At 48.7% G+C, this 13,971-nt stretch overlaps 1 protein-coding gene across 1 annotated transcript in view; it reads left to right on the forward strand.

Moving 5' to 3' along the window:
• The first annotated feature begins 11,274 nt into the window (after positions 1-11,274).
• Positions 11,275-13,971, forward strand: part of IL1R2 (interleukin 1 receptor type 2) — a 35,054-nt gene continuing 32,357 nt past the window's right edge. Inside the window, exon 1 of the mRNA XM_040454082.1 lies at positions 11,275-11,492. Within this exon, the coding sequence (XP_040310016.1) occupies positions 11,479-11,492 (14 nt within the window). The 5' untranslated portion in view covers positions 11,275-11,478. The remainder of the gene's footprint in view (positions 11,493-13,971) is intronic.

The raw sequence follows: 13,971 nt of genomic DNA on the forward strand, positions 1-13,971 counted from the left end.
CATGATGGCAAGGCTGTGGAGTGGAATCGCCAACTTCAGACTTTGCCAGCTAATGTTCTCTGTCAGGTCAGTTTGCAACTGAGGGAACCTCCTTCCGGAGTCTCACTGAGTGTTTAAGAAAGCCAAGAGCCCCCCTGTGCTGACAGCTCAGAGCCTGGAGCCTGCTTCAGATTTTGTGTCTTCCTCTCTCTCTCTGCCCCTCCCTCCCTCTCTCTGTCTCTGTCTCTGTCTCTCTCTCTGCTCCTCCCTCCCTCTCTCTCTCCCTCTCTCTCTTTATCCCCAAAATGAATATACATTTAAAAAAAGAAAAAAGAAAAAAAAAAAGAAAGCCAAGAGCCCATTTTTAGCTTGGCATGAGGGAAATTTGGATGCCATCCTGCATTGGCAAACTGGACACACAGAAATATAAAAGTGGGTCCTGCTCAGGGCATAGAGCTTCAATTCTCCAAGTCAGCTGACCATTGGAATTCCTTTGGGCATTGTTTAAAAACCTGATGCCCAGACCACACTTCAAAACCTGTGAAATCAGAATGTCTGTGTTTGGGCCTGGCCCAGGTGATGATCAAGTGTGGTTTGGGTTGAGAACAACTGGAGGAAGGATCCCCGTCCCATAGGAGATTAGACAGCTGGGACCTCTCCTCCCGCCACCTCAAAGAGCAGGGCCCACAAGGGAGCCAAGGAGAGACTGGAATGTTTTTCTAGGGGTGGAGGCCAGGCAGGCTGGGGATTTTTGTGCCATGGATGCCACCCTGCTGCCCCATCACTTTGGGTTACCTCTTCCTTTCCTTCCCTTGGTGTCTTGGAAAGGTCCAGGTTATGAATGTGGAGGGAGGAAGAGCTCTGACTAGAAAGGCCTGTTTGGAGATTTGGGGTGTGTATAGTGGCTAGCCAAATTTGTCCTCACATACCTGGGGTGCTGCAGCACACCCTGCCCTCCTCCCTCGGGGGCTTTGGGAGGGGAACTAATGTCTTCATGCTGGCCCAATTATATCCCTAGGAAAGGCTGTTGACATACTGCTTCCCGTCTGGTTCTCAGGGCAGTAGAGGGTCTGAAAGAGCAAACACAGTAATGTCTCTCTTCATTTTTAAGAGAAGGCCAGCAGGCATTGGTGTGTAGGTGCTGGCTCTCTTGCTCTAATGTGAATGACTTTTGCACTTCAGGGACAAAAGCTATTGGGGACTCATTTGGGAGAGTAGGCCCACTGCAAGAGCAAGTGGTTAACCTGGAGGGGACTTTGAAGAAGCTACCACTTGGGAGAGGGAGTGAGGGGGACAACCCTGCGCGGGGAGCAGGGGGCCTAGTGTTGGCCGGGGGTGGGGGGCGGTGGATGGGTGTCTGCAGGAGAGGGCCTTGAGTGAAGGTCTGGGACAGGATGACTGAGGCCAGCAGGCTGATGGTGGAGAGTGGCAGGCCTGTGGCTAGGTCTGTGTCCTGTCACTAGGAGGCCATACCCTGATTTGGCCACTGACAAGACTACCACAGGCTTCTCTCACAAGTAGACTGGGACCAAGTTCTGGTGTGACTCTGGTCACTGGCTAGGTAACTGAGTGCATTCAGGGAGCCTTGAACAGCCAACACCTTCTCTGGGAAGATGAGAAGCACCGTCACCTCAGAAAGGGCTGCTCTGAATCCCTAACTGCACAGACGAAGAGACCCAGTCTTGCTGGTCTGTCTGTCAGCACCTTCTGTATGAAGTGATGGCCTGCTTCCCACCTGCCACCTTGAGCCTATGACTTCATAGGAGCCCCATTGCTTAGATGTCTCCATTCTGTCGGCCCGGTATGAGCATCCAGTTATTAAAAGTTCATCCCTGTGAGAGCCAGGGCTCTGAGGAATGCAGAAGTGCCAGACTGGGGAGCAGTGTCACTGATAGACCTGCATGTAGTCCCCTGGCCAATGGGAGCAGTCAATTCTAGAAGTGGTCAGGAGACAGAGGCCAGGCAAATGGGCTCCACCCCAGTCGACACCAGAGAGTGGGGCAGGGGGCTACAGGGACATGTCTGGCAGAGAGGGACACATACTGTCCCTAGGGTGTGGGATCTAGGATCAGGGAACAGGGTTTGGTGTTCAGAGGCATCCCTGGGTTGGAACTCTGGCCCTCTTCCTTGCTGGCTGTGTGAAGTGGGCTCTCTGCCCCTGTTTCCTGTTTCCATTGATCTGTTTCCTGATCCCTGGAGAAGTAAGTTGATGCCATGCAGTGCCTGGATGGTTGGTACTCGAAGTGGAGTGATGCATGTTGTGTATTGAACCCAGTGCCTGGAGCACAGATGGGATTCACAAATATCAGCTCCCTTTGTCTCTTTTCATGAGAATGGGGGTGCACAGTGGAGCTGATCTTGAGAAGGAAGTGGAGAGCTCAGCCATCAGAACCAGCAATCTGTGCAGACTGCCTGCTTCCTTAGGGGCCTGTCTCCCAGAGCCAGGCAGGCACAAGGATCATTCTGGCAGGGATCCAGAGATATCTCTGGAAGCGTGGACTTTTCTCCTTTCCCGACCCGTCTACCCACCTACTTCCCACCTTACTCACCCACCTTTGCCTTCCATAGATGTCACTGCCTTCCAAGTGCCCAGACCAATTTCTGGCCTCTGACCTTTCTTTCCACGCAGAGACTGGCCCTAGATGCCTGTGCACAGCAGCTCCTGCAGGTCCCGGCCTGACCTGGGAGAGGGGTCTGGCAGCCACAAGGTCAGAAGAGGCCTGGCGAGGCTGAATCGATACTGCGCCAATAGCTTAGGGCTTCATAAATTCCTTCCGACTGCAGTAGGCTGGTCCCAGTGCCCGAGGTGGGGCTGTGCTCACGACTGGTGCCAGGAACTCTGGCAGGTGAGGCTGGGAGCAGGGCAGGCCCTTACTCGGCCCTCAGATAAACAGAGAGCTGTCTCTAGGAGGATTTCATCTCTCAGACTCTCTCGGCACCTCATGTCATTATGCTTCAGACGGGGTCTTCATGTCCAGTGCATTAACGAGTTGGTGTTAGCTTTGTAGTAGTTGCTGAGGTTGACTGAGCGCTTTACTTTGTGTACAGCACTTTTCTAAGTGGTAGTTTAATGGTAAAACAACCCTAGACAGACACTGTTATTGTCTCCACTATACAGAGGACAATGCAGAGGCACAGAGAGGTTAAGAATCGTGCCCAAGGCCACTAACTAGTAGACAGTCATGTTCACCTTTGCACATCCAGTCCTTGAACTCAGCAAGTGCTTAATAAATGTTGGGCTTCACTGGATGAGTGACTGATTTCCTTCCCACTCTTGCTCACCAGTGATTGTTTTGGGGACGGCTGTTCAAGATCAGTGGTGCTGACCGGGCTCCCAGCCAGGGTGAGGGCTGTGCTTCTGTCAAGCACCCTGAGTCAGGTTCCCTCTGTGCTGGGTCTGGGACCCACTGCTGACCTCGTGGTGTGACCAGGCTTGAGGGGAGCAGGTCTGGAGAGGGCCTTTCACCTGCCCCACCTGGGAAGGCATTTTGCGTCTGGAATCTCCCACTTGGCAAGAGTAGCAAAGTAATTAACTTCTTGATGGAATGTGATAGAGTGAAATATCAGTTTGAAAAAGAAAGTGGTAAACAACCGCCTCATACTCTGCACGATACGTGGCATTCTGAATTGAACTGTCCTGTTGCTACATGCTGGGGAGTTGGGGATGGTTTCGGTCTTGGAGATATTTTCCATCTCCATCATATATTTATTTTCTGAGAATGTGGATGGCCAACAAGTAACGTTGTTTATTTCATCTTTGTGGGGTTCGTAGCTAACCTCCTCTGCCACCACCACGGGTGAGCTACATCGTGTCCTGGTGATGAGCTGGCCACTGTCCCTCTCATAGCCACCCCGTGGGATGGTGATGAGGAGCATGGGCTCTGGGATTGGAGGGTCTGAGTTGGCATCTCAGCTCCAGCACCAACCCCTTCTGTGTATCAGTTACTGCCAACTAGATGGTTTAGAATGACAGTTATTTATTGGCCCAGTTCTGGGGGCTAGAAGTCCCAGATCAAGGTGTCAGCAGGCCCATGCTCCCTCTGATGGCTCTAGGGGAGGATCCTTCCTTGCCTCTTCCAGCTTCTGGTGTTACCAGAAATCACTGGGGTCGCTTGGCTTGTAGATGCATCACACAGCTATCTTCCCCTTGTGTATGTCTCTGTGTCCAAATTTCTCCTTTAAAAAAAATGTAATGTTTTAAAATTTTTTTTATTTTTGAGAGGCAGAGAGAGACAGGACGTGAGCAGGGGAGGGGCAGAGAGAGAAGGAGACACAGAATTGAAGCAGGCTCCAGGCTCTGAGCTGTCAGCGCAGAGCCCGATGCGGGGCTCGAACTCACGAACCGTGAGGCAATGACCTGAGCCAAAGTTGTACACTTAACCGACACTGCTACCCAGGCAACCTGAAATTTTTCCTTTTTTATAAGGACATCAATCATTTTGGATAAGACCCACCCTAATGAATTCATTTGAACTTGATTGCCTCTGTAAAGAACTGAGTTCTGACTAAGGTAACATTTTGATGTCCTGGGGGTTACCTTCTTTTATTGCTGGGGGTAGACACAATTCAACCATAACACTGTGTCTGTCACCTTTGACAAGTTACTAATGACTGCATACCTCAGTTTCTTTATTTGCAAAATGGGGCTGTCAATCCCTTATAATACCTCGTAGGGCTGTTGGGATGATGAAATAAGTGAGTATGTGAATAAAGTGCTTGGGACAGAGGCAGGAAGTCAGTGACTGCTAGCTCGGTGAGTGAGAGCAGCTTCTACTGGGACCCTCTTCTTGCAGTTACAGAAGTGTAGTCTCTGGAGTTAACACACTTGAGGATGGTTTGAGGCTGGGTTCCAAACCTAAGTCTGCTTGGAAGCAGAGACCACTCTGTGATAGCTACTTCCCCGCCTCCTGCCCCACCCCACCCAGACCAGCATTATGCTGCATGGCCTGGCCCTGTGCCACCAAAGAAAGGAAGCTGGCTGCATCCAGAGCACACAGAGCTTAGTCTGGAAAATGTTTTCCCCACCTGTTTTTCAAAGAAGAACAGGGCTCTAGTAGATCTTGAGTACTCATGGGGTGGGGGAGAGGGAACAGGGTAAGGGATGGCTTCATCCCTCAGTCTTCAGCTTGGGTGAAATCCTATCACAAATCCCTTCCTCATGTGCAAAGGGAGAGGGGGTCCCCGGGGTGGCCCCGAGCCTCTTCTTACTCGGACAATCTGTGCATCTCTGGATCTCTGAGTATGAGAACAAAACACGTGATGGTCTGACATAACAAATCCCTGTAACATTTTGCTTAGTTCTACTAGTATTTGGTCCCAAATGGCCCCAAAGCTTGGAAAGCTCCTTGGGGCTTGTTAGAGTGGGCCCAGCTGACCCCTTCTGTCTTTCAGAATCCAAAGGAACCAGAGCTGGGGCTGGGGAGCTCCTGGGGTTCTAAATGTGAAGAGGATTAATATGTGGGTTGACTGAATCCTAGAGAAGCCAGCAGATTCTTCCCCACCCCTCCACCAGGGCTCTGACAGAGTCTGGGGATGGAACTCCTTTGAGTACAGGCCCAGGAAGGCAAACCAGGTGGGCATGTCTGCTTGTGTGTGATCCTAACATTGCCTTCTTGGTCACCTTAGTCACCTGGAGAGTGGCCAGGATGACTGTGGGGTCATTCATCTTCCTGAGGCATTGATGGAGGTGACAGGGTGCTTCCTTGTACCATTAGTGTAGGGATTTTTACTTTTGCCTGCAAAAGCTGGAAGAAAAAGTATGAACCCATGATTTCAGGAAAGTGGCCATTTATTACTTTGACTCTCAATGTTTTGAGAAGCAGATTAGTTTGAATTACTGGAGAATATATATATTTAAAAAGCAGTTGGAAATCTGTCAAGTATACTCTGTAAATGGATCCAGGCTAACAGAGTGTTCTGAATAGAGAAGCCTAGAACAAATCATCATGATATGTTATCAATACATCATCACTTTATGGCATGTGACTATTTTTCATAAGTATGTAATGTGTACTCACTATAGTTCTGGTTTTTGTTTTTGTTTTGTTTTTTATTTAGCAACCTTTTTTTTAATGTTTATTTATTTTTGAGAGAGACAGAGAGAGTACAAGCTGGGGAGGGCCAGAGAGAGAGAGGAACAGAGGATCCAATGCGGGCTCTGTGCTGACAGCAGAGAGCCCAATGCAGGGCTCCAACTCATGAACCATGAGATCATGACCTGAACTGAAGTCAGATGCTTAACTTACTGAGCCACCCAGGTGCCCGACTTAGCAACCCTTTTTATCCAGATGGAATCAGAGTCACATGGGTATCATGTGGGTGGGGGGGCTGTTAAGCACCAGTTGCCAGGTACCTCCCTATTTCTGATTTAATAATCTGGCATGAGGGCTCAGAATGCCATTTCTACCGGGATCTCAGGACGTGCCACTGCTGTTGGTGTGGGCAATACTTTGAGAACTGCTGCCCTAGGGACTCAGGCATGGTTCTCGCTGGCACAGGGCTCTCTGCTCCCTGCCCCTGCTGTGCTGGCTCTTCCTTCCCCTGCTGGGGCACTTGCTTTGCCTCTACACTGTCCTGCCCTTTGCTGAGACCCGGGATACTGACAGGGTACAGAAAAAATTTATTTTTATTAAAAAAATTTTTTTTAATGTTTATTTATTTTTGAGAGATTGAGAGTCAGAAAGAGAATGTGAGTCGGGGGAGTGGTATGCAGAGAGAGAGGGAGACACAGAATCTGAAGCAGGTTCCAGGCTCTGAGCTGTCAGCACCGAGGTAGATGCAGGGCTTGAACTCAGAGACCGGGAGATCATGACCTGAGCCAAAATCAAGAGTCGGATGCTTAACCAAGTGAGCCACCCAGGCACCCCAAAGTTTTTTTTTTTTTTTTTTAATCTACTCTTCTCAACCCAAAGGATTGGAATGCTTCAAAAGGTGTTTGATCTGAAGGGGAAATGGACCCCCCAAATGGGGACCAAGTCCATGGAGGTAGACACATTCGTAAGTGGTTGGGGCATGGGCACACATTGGTTGGGGCACGCCTGAGAGGTGTGCTTGTAGGGGGAGTCGTTTGCCACCTCTAGGAGTTGGCTAGCCCTTGAGGGCTCAGCAAGGCCTGGATGTCAGAGCCTCACAATACAGATGTTGTTAATAAAGGTCATGGTTAATGAAGGGGAATGGTTGGCCCTGACTTGGCAGACATAGGAATGGAGTTCCCTGTGGATTCATTTTAAAGTTGTTCTAAAAACATTGTCTCGTCCATAAAATACACATTGGCATATAACTGCCCCATGCTTCTAAGCTCAACCTCTCCCAGACCAGGTTAGGGGGTGTGACCGTCACCACCCTTTCCCTGTCCAGTGTATGCATTGTTGCACTGAGGCTAGCTGCAGTGGCATGAGGTCATGGGCCACCCACAGGCCCGAGGGGCAGAGGCAATTGCTTCAGTAGTGCTGGATGAAGCACCATGTATAACCACTGTGGATGTCACTTCCTGGGGAAGCTGGAGTGCCAGCCCATGACAGGCTGCTGAGAAGCGTAGATTCTCCTTTGTGATTAATTTCAGTTGAGGCCCTCCTTCCAGCTGCTGAAGGCTGCTGAGCCCAAGTGCTGAGCCTGCTTGTGACGACCTGCCCCAGGGGTGATGAGTGTGCTGGAGGGGTCGGGGCTCTGCATGAAGTGTGCGTGCCTGTCGCAGGCCAGGTGTGTCACCGCGCAGGTGGGGTCACTGTGAGGCCGTGCATTATATAACATGATACACAGATGAGAAGGCGATGGTACCCCTGGGGCCCTGCAGGATGACTCAGGCCCCGTCACCGCTTTTCAGAAGTGTGTCAGCCGAAAAAGCAAAATTTTCTATACGTTACTAAGAGATTATTAGAAGGCAGAGAAAGTTCTCATGACTCAAAAAAAGAGCTGCGTGGGAACTAGAAGCCAGTATGGAAACTGGGGCTATATTAGGGTGGTCCATGGTTGGGGTGTGAGTGACAGTGGCCAGGAAGGCCATTTGACCTGAGACTTACAGTCATAAAAGGCCGGGGATGGTGACTTGGAAGTTTTATCTCCAAATGAGTTTTATAGATTGCCTTTATTGTGGGTATTAAAAAAAACAAAACAGAACTGGGAGCAAACTGTGCTTGTACATGGCTGAACAATTGTCTCCTGAACATGCCCATGTCCGAATTCCTGAAACCTATGGTTATGTTGCCTTCTATGGCAAAAGGGATTTTGCAGATGAGATTAAGGTAATAATCTTCAGGTGGGGAGATTATCCTGGTGTATTTGAGTGGGTCCCAAATATAATCACCAGCGTAACTCACAAGAGAGAGCAAGGAACACATAGAAGAAGGTCATGTGATGATGGGACCCCGGGGGGAAGGTGAGGGTGCTGGAGACCTCAGTGAATCAGTGAGGACAACCTCTAGAAGTGTATTTTCCCCAGGAGCCTTCAGAAGGAGCTTAGCCCTCCGAGACCCATGCCACGCGTCTGACCTCCAGAACTGTAAGAGAATTAAATTTTTTTTTCAACGTTTTTTATTTATTTTTGGGACAGAGAGAGACAGAGCATGAACGGGGGAGGGACAGAGAGAGAGGGAGACGCAGAATCAGAAACAGGCTCCAGGCTCCGAGCCATCAGCCCAGAGCCTGACGCAGGGCTCGAACTCATGGACCACGAGATCGTGACCTGGCTGAAGTCGGACGCTTAACCGACTGCGCCACCCAGGCGCCCCATAACTGTAAGAGAATTAATTGGTGTTGTATGGAGCCACTGGTTGTGGTAATTTGTTACAGAAGCAACTGGAAACCCACACAGAATGCATTTACTTCTTTTCACAGATGAGTTAGAAGCCCATTTGCAGTCAATAGTTTAGTTTGTTGGTTTGTTAATTATGTATGGGGACGGGAAGACTTTTCTCTTGCCTCTGTGAATAAGGCACAAGAGTATTTTTCTGTTATTGGTCCACTGACCAGAGCAGGCCTTGGAATGTTCAATGACCCTAGGGGCTTGGTGACCATATTGTCTTGAATCCAAATCAAGGATAAGAATGAGTGAATTTATGAGGATAATTTGACAGAGGCCGTCCCATCAAACCAGGGACAAATAGTCTCTGCTATAATCCATGACACAGTGACCAACACAGATTCTTTGCTCCCTCAAACTCCCTCCTCACTTTTCTGTACCCTCTGGCCTCTACATCACAGGGCAGGTTGGAAGCTTGCCACAGAGGTTTTCAGAAAATTGCTGTCGATTTCTGACCCCAAACAGACTTTGGAAAGGGCTGGGTTCGAAAAATGAAGACTCATTGCTTCAATCCTTGCAATAAACATCCTGGGTGACTTTCACCTCAAACCTCAGAGGATTTCGAGATACTATAGAACATTCTGTGCCTTGTCCATTTCCCATCAGTTGGTGGAGAAATTGAACCAAACACTCTAGTGATAATGAGGAGGGGACAGTGTAGACCATGGATGGGAAATGGAGGGATATGGGAGGGTCGCCATTTTTCCATGAGTACTTTCAGTGACGGTTGGGTCTGAGGCATTAATTCCTCAAAGGGCTATTCAAGCAATTCTTGTGGCTCCATGATCACACTTTCCCATTGAAGAAGTGAGGTTATGTAAATTCCTCTTTATGGATCACAAGATCAGCAGTTATACTTGACCAAAAGCAGACTGCATGGTTTCACTTCTTCTCTTTGGCTATATTAAGCTGTGGGCTTCCCTGTGCTATTTACCAAGTAGGATCTCAGCCAAGGCAAGGTTAGCTGAGGCTGGTATGTTTGGTTGACCACAGAGAGAGTGAGGACAATACTCAATTATTTGCATACCCTTCATCCTGGGATGATGAGGTATTTGGGGAAATTTCCCTGCTAGGGTGAATTTATACCCTTGAAATTACTTGGCTTGACTCAAAATGTATAGCTCACACGTCAGTCTAACCATGTCAAGATTACAGAACAAAACCAAACGCTCCCCCTTCAACTGGTCATTGGAGAAAGAATAAGCATGGATACAGTGTAACCCTTACTCTTTGCCCAAGAAACTCCATTTTGGGGGTATTACAGCTTCCATCATGAAATTACATAAATTAATACAGCTTCCTCACCTGTGGTCTCCTTAAGTGCCTGGACCTCAATTTGCAACCACCTCTAAGTTTCTATCTAGGTCCAACATTGCATTTTTCTCAGATTTTATTTACCCAATTTGAGCTGTGGTTCCCTGAAAGTTATTTTCCTTGTTAGCAAAAGGATAAAACAAGGGCCAATGGGCCTTTTTAGCTTCGAGCCATTTGTTCTGGATATGAAATCCCTAAGACTTCTCTAAAAGCATTTCTCTATCTGCCTTTTCACCTGTAAGAACCTGAGTATCTGAGTAAATTAGACAGAATGTGTCATTAAGGTTAGTAACATGGATTTTTAAGGACGTTTGGATAAATGTTCTTTTCCATCCACCAACAGGGGGATCCACATTACACCTCTGCCTACACTATGCAACTTGGCCCAACAGGAGGTCTTGGGGACCCAGAGGGTTCATGTTCTGGCCCCATGCCTTGGTCCCGGCCAGATTTTTACTCTTTCCCATGTGGCTTCGTGTTCATATCAAGGAGGGCACTGGACCCTGGGGTATGTGGAGGGGGCAAGGGTGATGGGGTTGGTGTTCGTAAGCCCATCTGGGCCAACAGCAAGGCAGTGAAACCATCAGGGGCCCTGTGCATCTGAGGATTTGCAGCAGGTCCCAGTGAGTGGGCAAGCTCCTGTGGCAGCCACTGGTCTAGCTTACCGCCTCTCTTCCTCCACTCCCACCCCACATGACTCCCTCCTCTCTAACTCCTGGTGGCTGATGAAGGGGATAGAGAAGCCATCAACATAACCTTTGGGCCTGTTAGAGGGAGTTAGGAGACATTTGTTTTGTACAGACATGATTTAGGACCGAATTTCCATTTCCAGCAGACAAACTATTCGGTTTGACAAATTCCACAAATTGTAATAAAGATTTGGAAAGTCACCCCCTTCCTTCACTTAACAATTAGAAATCATATAACACTGGGACACGGAGGACTCAAAGCTTAACTCTCCTTCTATCCCAGAAGGGTTCCATGGGGACAGACATCAATTCTCTCACCAGTTAAAGCCCAGAAGACCTCCTTTTCTCTTTGATGGAGCCATGGTCAGGCAGAATACACATCACTTTAAAACCACCTCTCAGCTGGAAGTACGTAAGTTTTAGCGAGTCACAAAAAAATAGGGAAACTTACACACAGTTTCCTTGGCCACTTCCCCAACTGAGTGATCATGCACCCAGCACCATAAGCCAGAGGGTGCTCCCCGGTAAGGAGGGAAAAGGTGTGTTCACAGCCACTCAGTCAGAGAGAGTGACACAAGCCCTATTAGGAAATCCCTGGAGGACGAGGATATAAATCCCTGCCTGGACTGCTGAGTTTCCACTGAAGGTAAAAGTTGGGCCTGGCAGCCTTCCCCAGGCGAGAAGCAACAAAGTCAAAGAATGCAGGGCTGCAGGTAAGAGGATTTTGAGAGTGTGAGGGTATGAGAGAGAAGGAGAAACAGAGAGAGTGAGAGAATGAGAGAGAGAGGGAATGACAGAATGAGAGGGAGAGAGGGAGAGAGAGAGAGAGAGAGAGAGAGAGAGAGAGAGAGAAATCTGAGGCGTCAGGACCCTTGAGGTCCATTTCAGAATGGAGCCTCAAGGAGATTTCCTGATGTCTCTGGGTGCCTTCCTGGGTGACATTCCTCATCTCTTTGATCTTCACTTGTGTGAAGGTGACCTTGACCTTCTTGGGCTTTAGTTTCTCTGTCAAAAAAGGGCTGGATCAGAGGGTCTCTGAGGATCTTCCATGTTTCCAAGCAACAGGTAAAATTGGTGCAGAATCCAATAAAAGGAAATTCATAGTTGTAGACAGGTCACCTCAGGGGAGGCTGTGCCTACGAGGCTTACACTGAATTCAGAGGCTTTCTTCTTTGGAAGGTTGGGGAACTTTCTAGTAGGGCATGTTTCCTTTTTAAAAGTGGGTGTCACTCTTCTAACACTGGGGCTTTCAGAGCTGGCTGAACACCAGGATTCTGGGTTGTCTTGGAGGAGTAGCAAGCAGATAGTGGTGGTAAAGTGTGAGCTGTGAGGCTAAAGAGTGTGTTCGAGTTCTGACTTTGCCTCTTACTAGTTGTATGATGTCACACCTGTGTCCATAACATGACTGTCTTTAAACCATTCTGTACTCTAGTGAATAAGGAGTACAATTTGGATAGAGATCATCTATCCAGTGGCCAGCAGCTGGCCAGTAATCAATAGCCAGGAAGCATTAAACTTACCTTTATCCCTTGCTTCATTCTCGTGAAATAATAAAACTAGGTACGATTTTTAAAATAAAGTTAATTTTTATCCCCAATTATAATGAAATACATTGCACAATTTACGTTTAGCCTCTCAGTGCCTCAGTTTCCCCATCTGTAAATAGTGACCTTGGTGAGGAGGATCCCAAGGTAGTGGGAAGAGTAAATGAGTCTGAATCATGGGAAGCGCTTGGAGCAGCCTGGCACACCGTGTGTGCTGCTGAGATGTTGGCTCTCACTCTTTGGCATTATCTCCCTTGAATCCCACACCTTTGGAGGCCTTGGCTCCTCATGGAACCCCAGTGTCCTCAGAAGCTCCCAGCTCTGCCATTAGTGTGGTGTGGTCCAGGTCAAGCCTCGTCTCTGTCTGGGTTTCCTCTTCTATAAACAGATAGTTGAGTGACCTGACTTGTCAAGCCCCCGCCCCCCCCAGCTGCTCAGGGCCTGCGATGGGATGCTGCTTCCTGCTCCTCAGCTCACCCCATCCCACCCAGTTCACCCTTGCCCTGGCCCATCTCTCTGAGCTCTGCCATCTCAAGGGGGCAGTGGGTTCCATCCCACCGGTTCGGTGTGGTATTCCCACACACACAACTGACATCTCATTACAGTCACATCTCATTACAGTCTTGTCCATTTCCATTGCATTTTCCCACATTTTAGCCTCTTTGGCTACCCTAAGAGGCAAGCAGGAAACTTGGGTAGGGTCAGAGGAGCTGTGAGGATAGTCTCTGCTCCATTTATTCCCAGCTGCCAGGGAGCACCTCCCAAGTCCTGCCAGCAGGTGTCCCCTCAACCTCCTGGCTCCCACTGGACCTCACACCCCAGCTGTTGCACGACAAACTACTGTGTGATTAAGACCCTCTGGCCCTGTTCCTCCTCCTCTGCTAGCCATGGACAGGCTAGCAGAGTCCGTGTCACATAAAAACGCAACTGACAAATGGCAGTTGTATGGGTTTAGGTTGCCTTTTTATGTTATCATCAGCTGCTTTCCGTATGGGGGTACATGGTCAAGACAGAGCCTTTGGCCAGTGCTTCTCAAACCTGAGGGTGTACCTGTACCCCTGGGGTTTAGTAAGCAGAGACTGCTGGATCTACTCAGATTTCTGATTCAGTACTTGTGTGCAGAATGTCTGAGGACTTGCATCTCTGAGCAGTTCCCCGGTGATGCTGATGCTCCGGGTCTGGGGAGCACACTTTGAGAACCACTTCTTTAGGCAACAACAAGATGTTTTACACCCAGTGCAAACTGACCAGGGAGTTGTTTCAGGACAACAACATTTTGAGGCCATTTTCAAAACAGCTCTCGGAGACCCACTGGGTTTGACATGAGTACCAGAGGCCAGAGGTCTTAAATAGTAGAATTCTTTTAACGGATGGACACATAATCACAGCAGGAACAAGAGGTATCTTAGTGTCTGAATCTTGACCTCAGGCTCCTATCAATTTTGTTCTTCACTAATGAAGGAGCATTGCTTAACATAGGAAGGGGGTGGCAAAGGGCAGCAAAAAGATGAAAGGAATATGGAAGCTTCTGTGGCCAGGTGATGGGCCAAACCCAGTGGGGTCACAGGGAAAATGATGATGGTGCTGTTAATACTCTAGCATCTCAGAGACCCTACTCCAGTGGTTCTCAGCCCTGGCCAAGTGTTAG

Source organism: Herpailurus yagouaroundi, unplaced genomic scaffold (genome assembly GCF_014898765.1).
Source record: "Herpailurus yagouaroundi ecotype Mexico unplaced genomic scaffold, PumYag 210, whole genome shotgun sequence".
NCBI classification, from domain to species: Eukaryota; Metazoa; Chordata; class Mammalia; order Carnivora; family Felidae; genus Herpailurus; species Herpailurus yagouaroundi.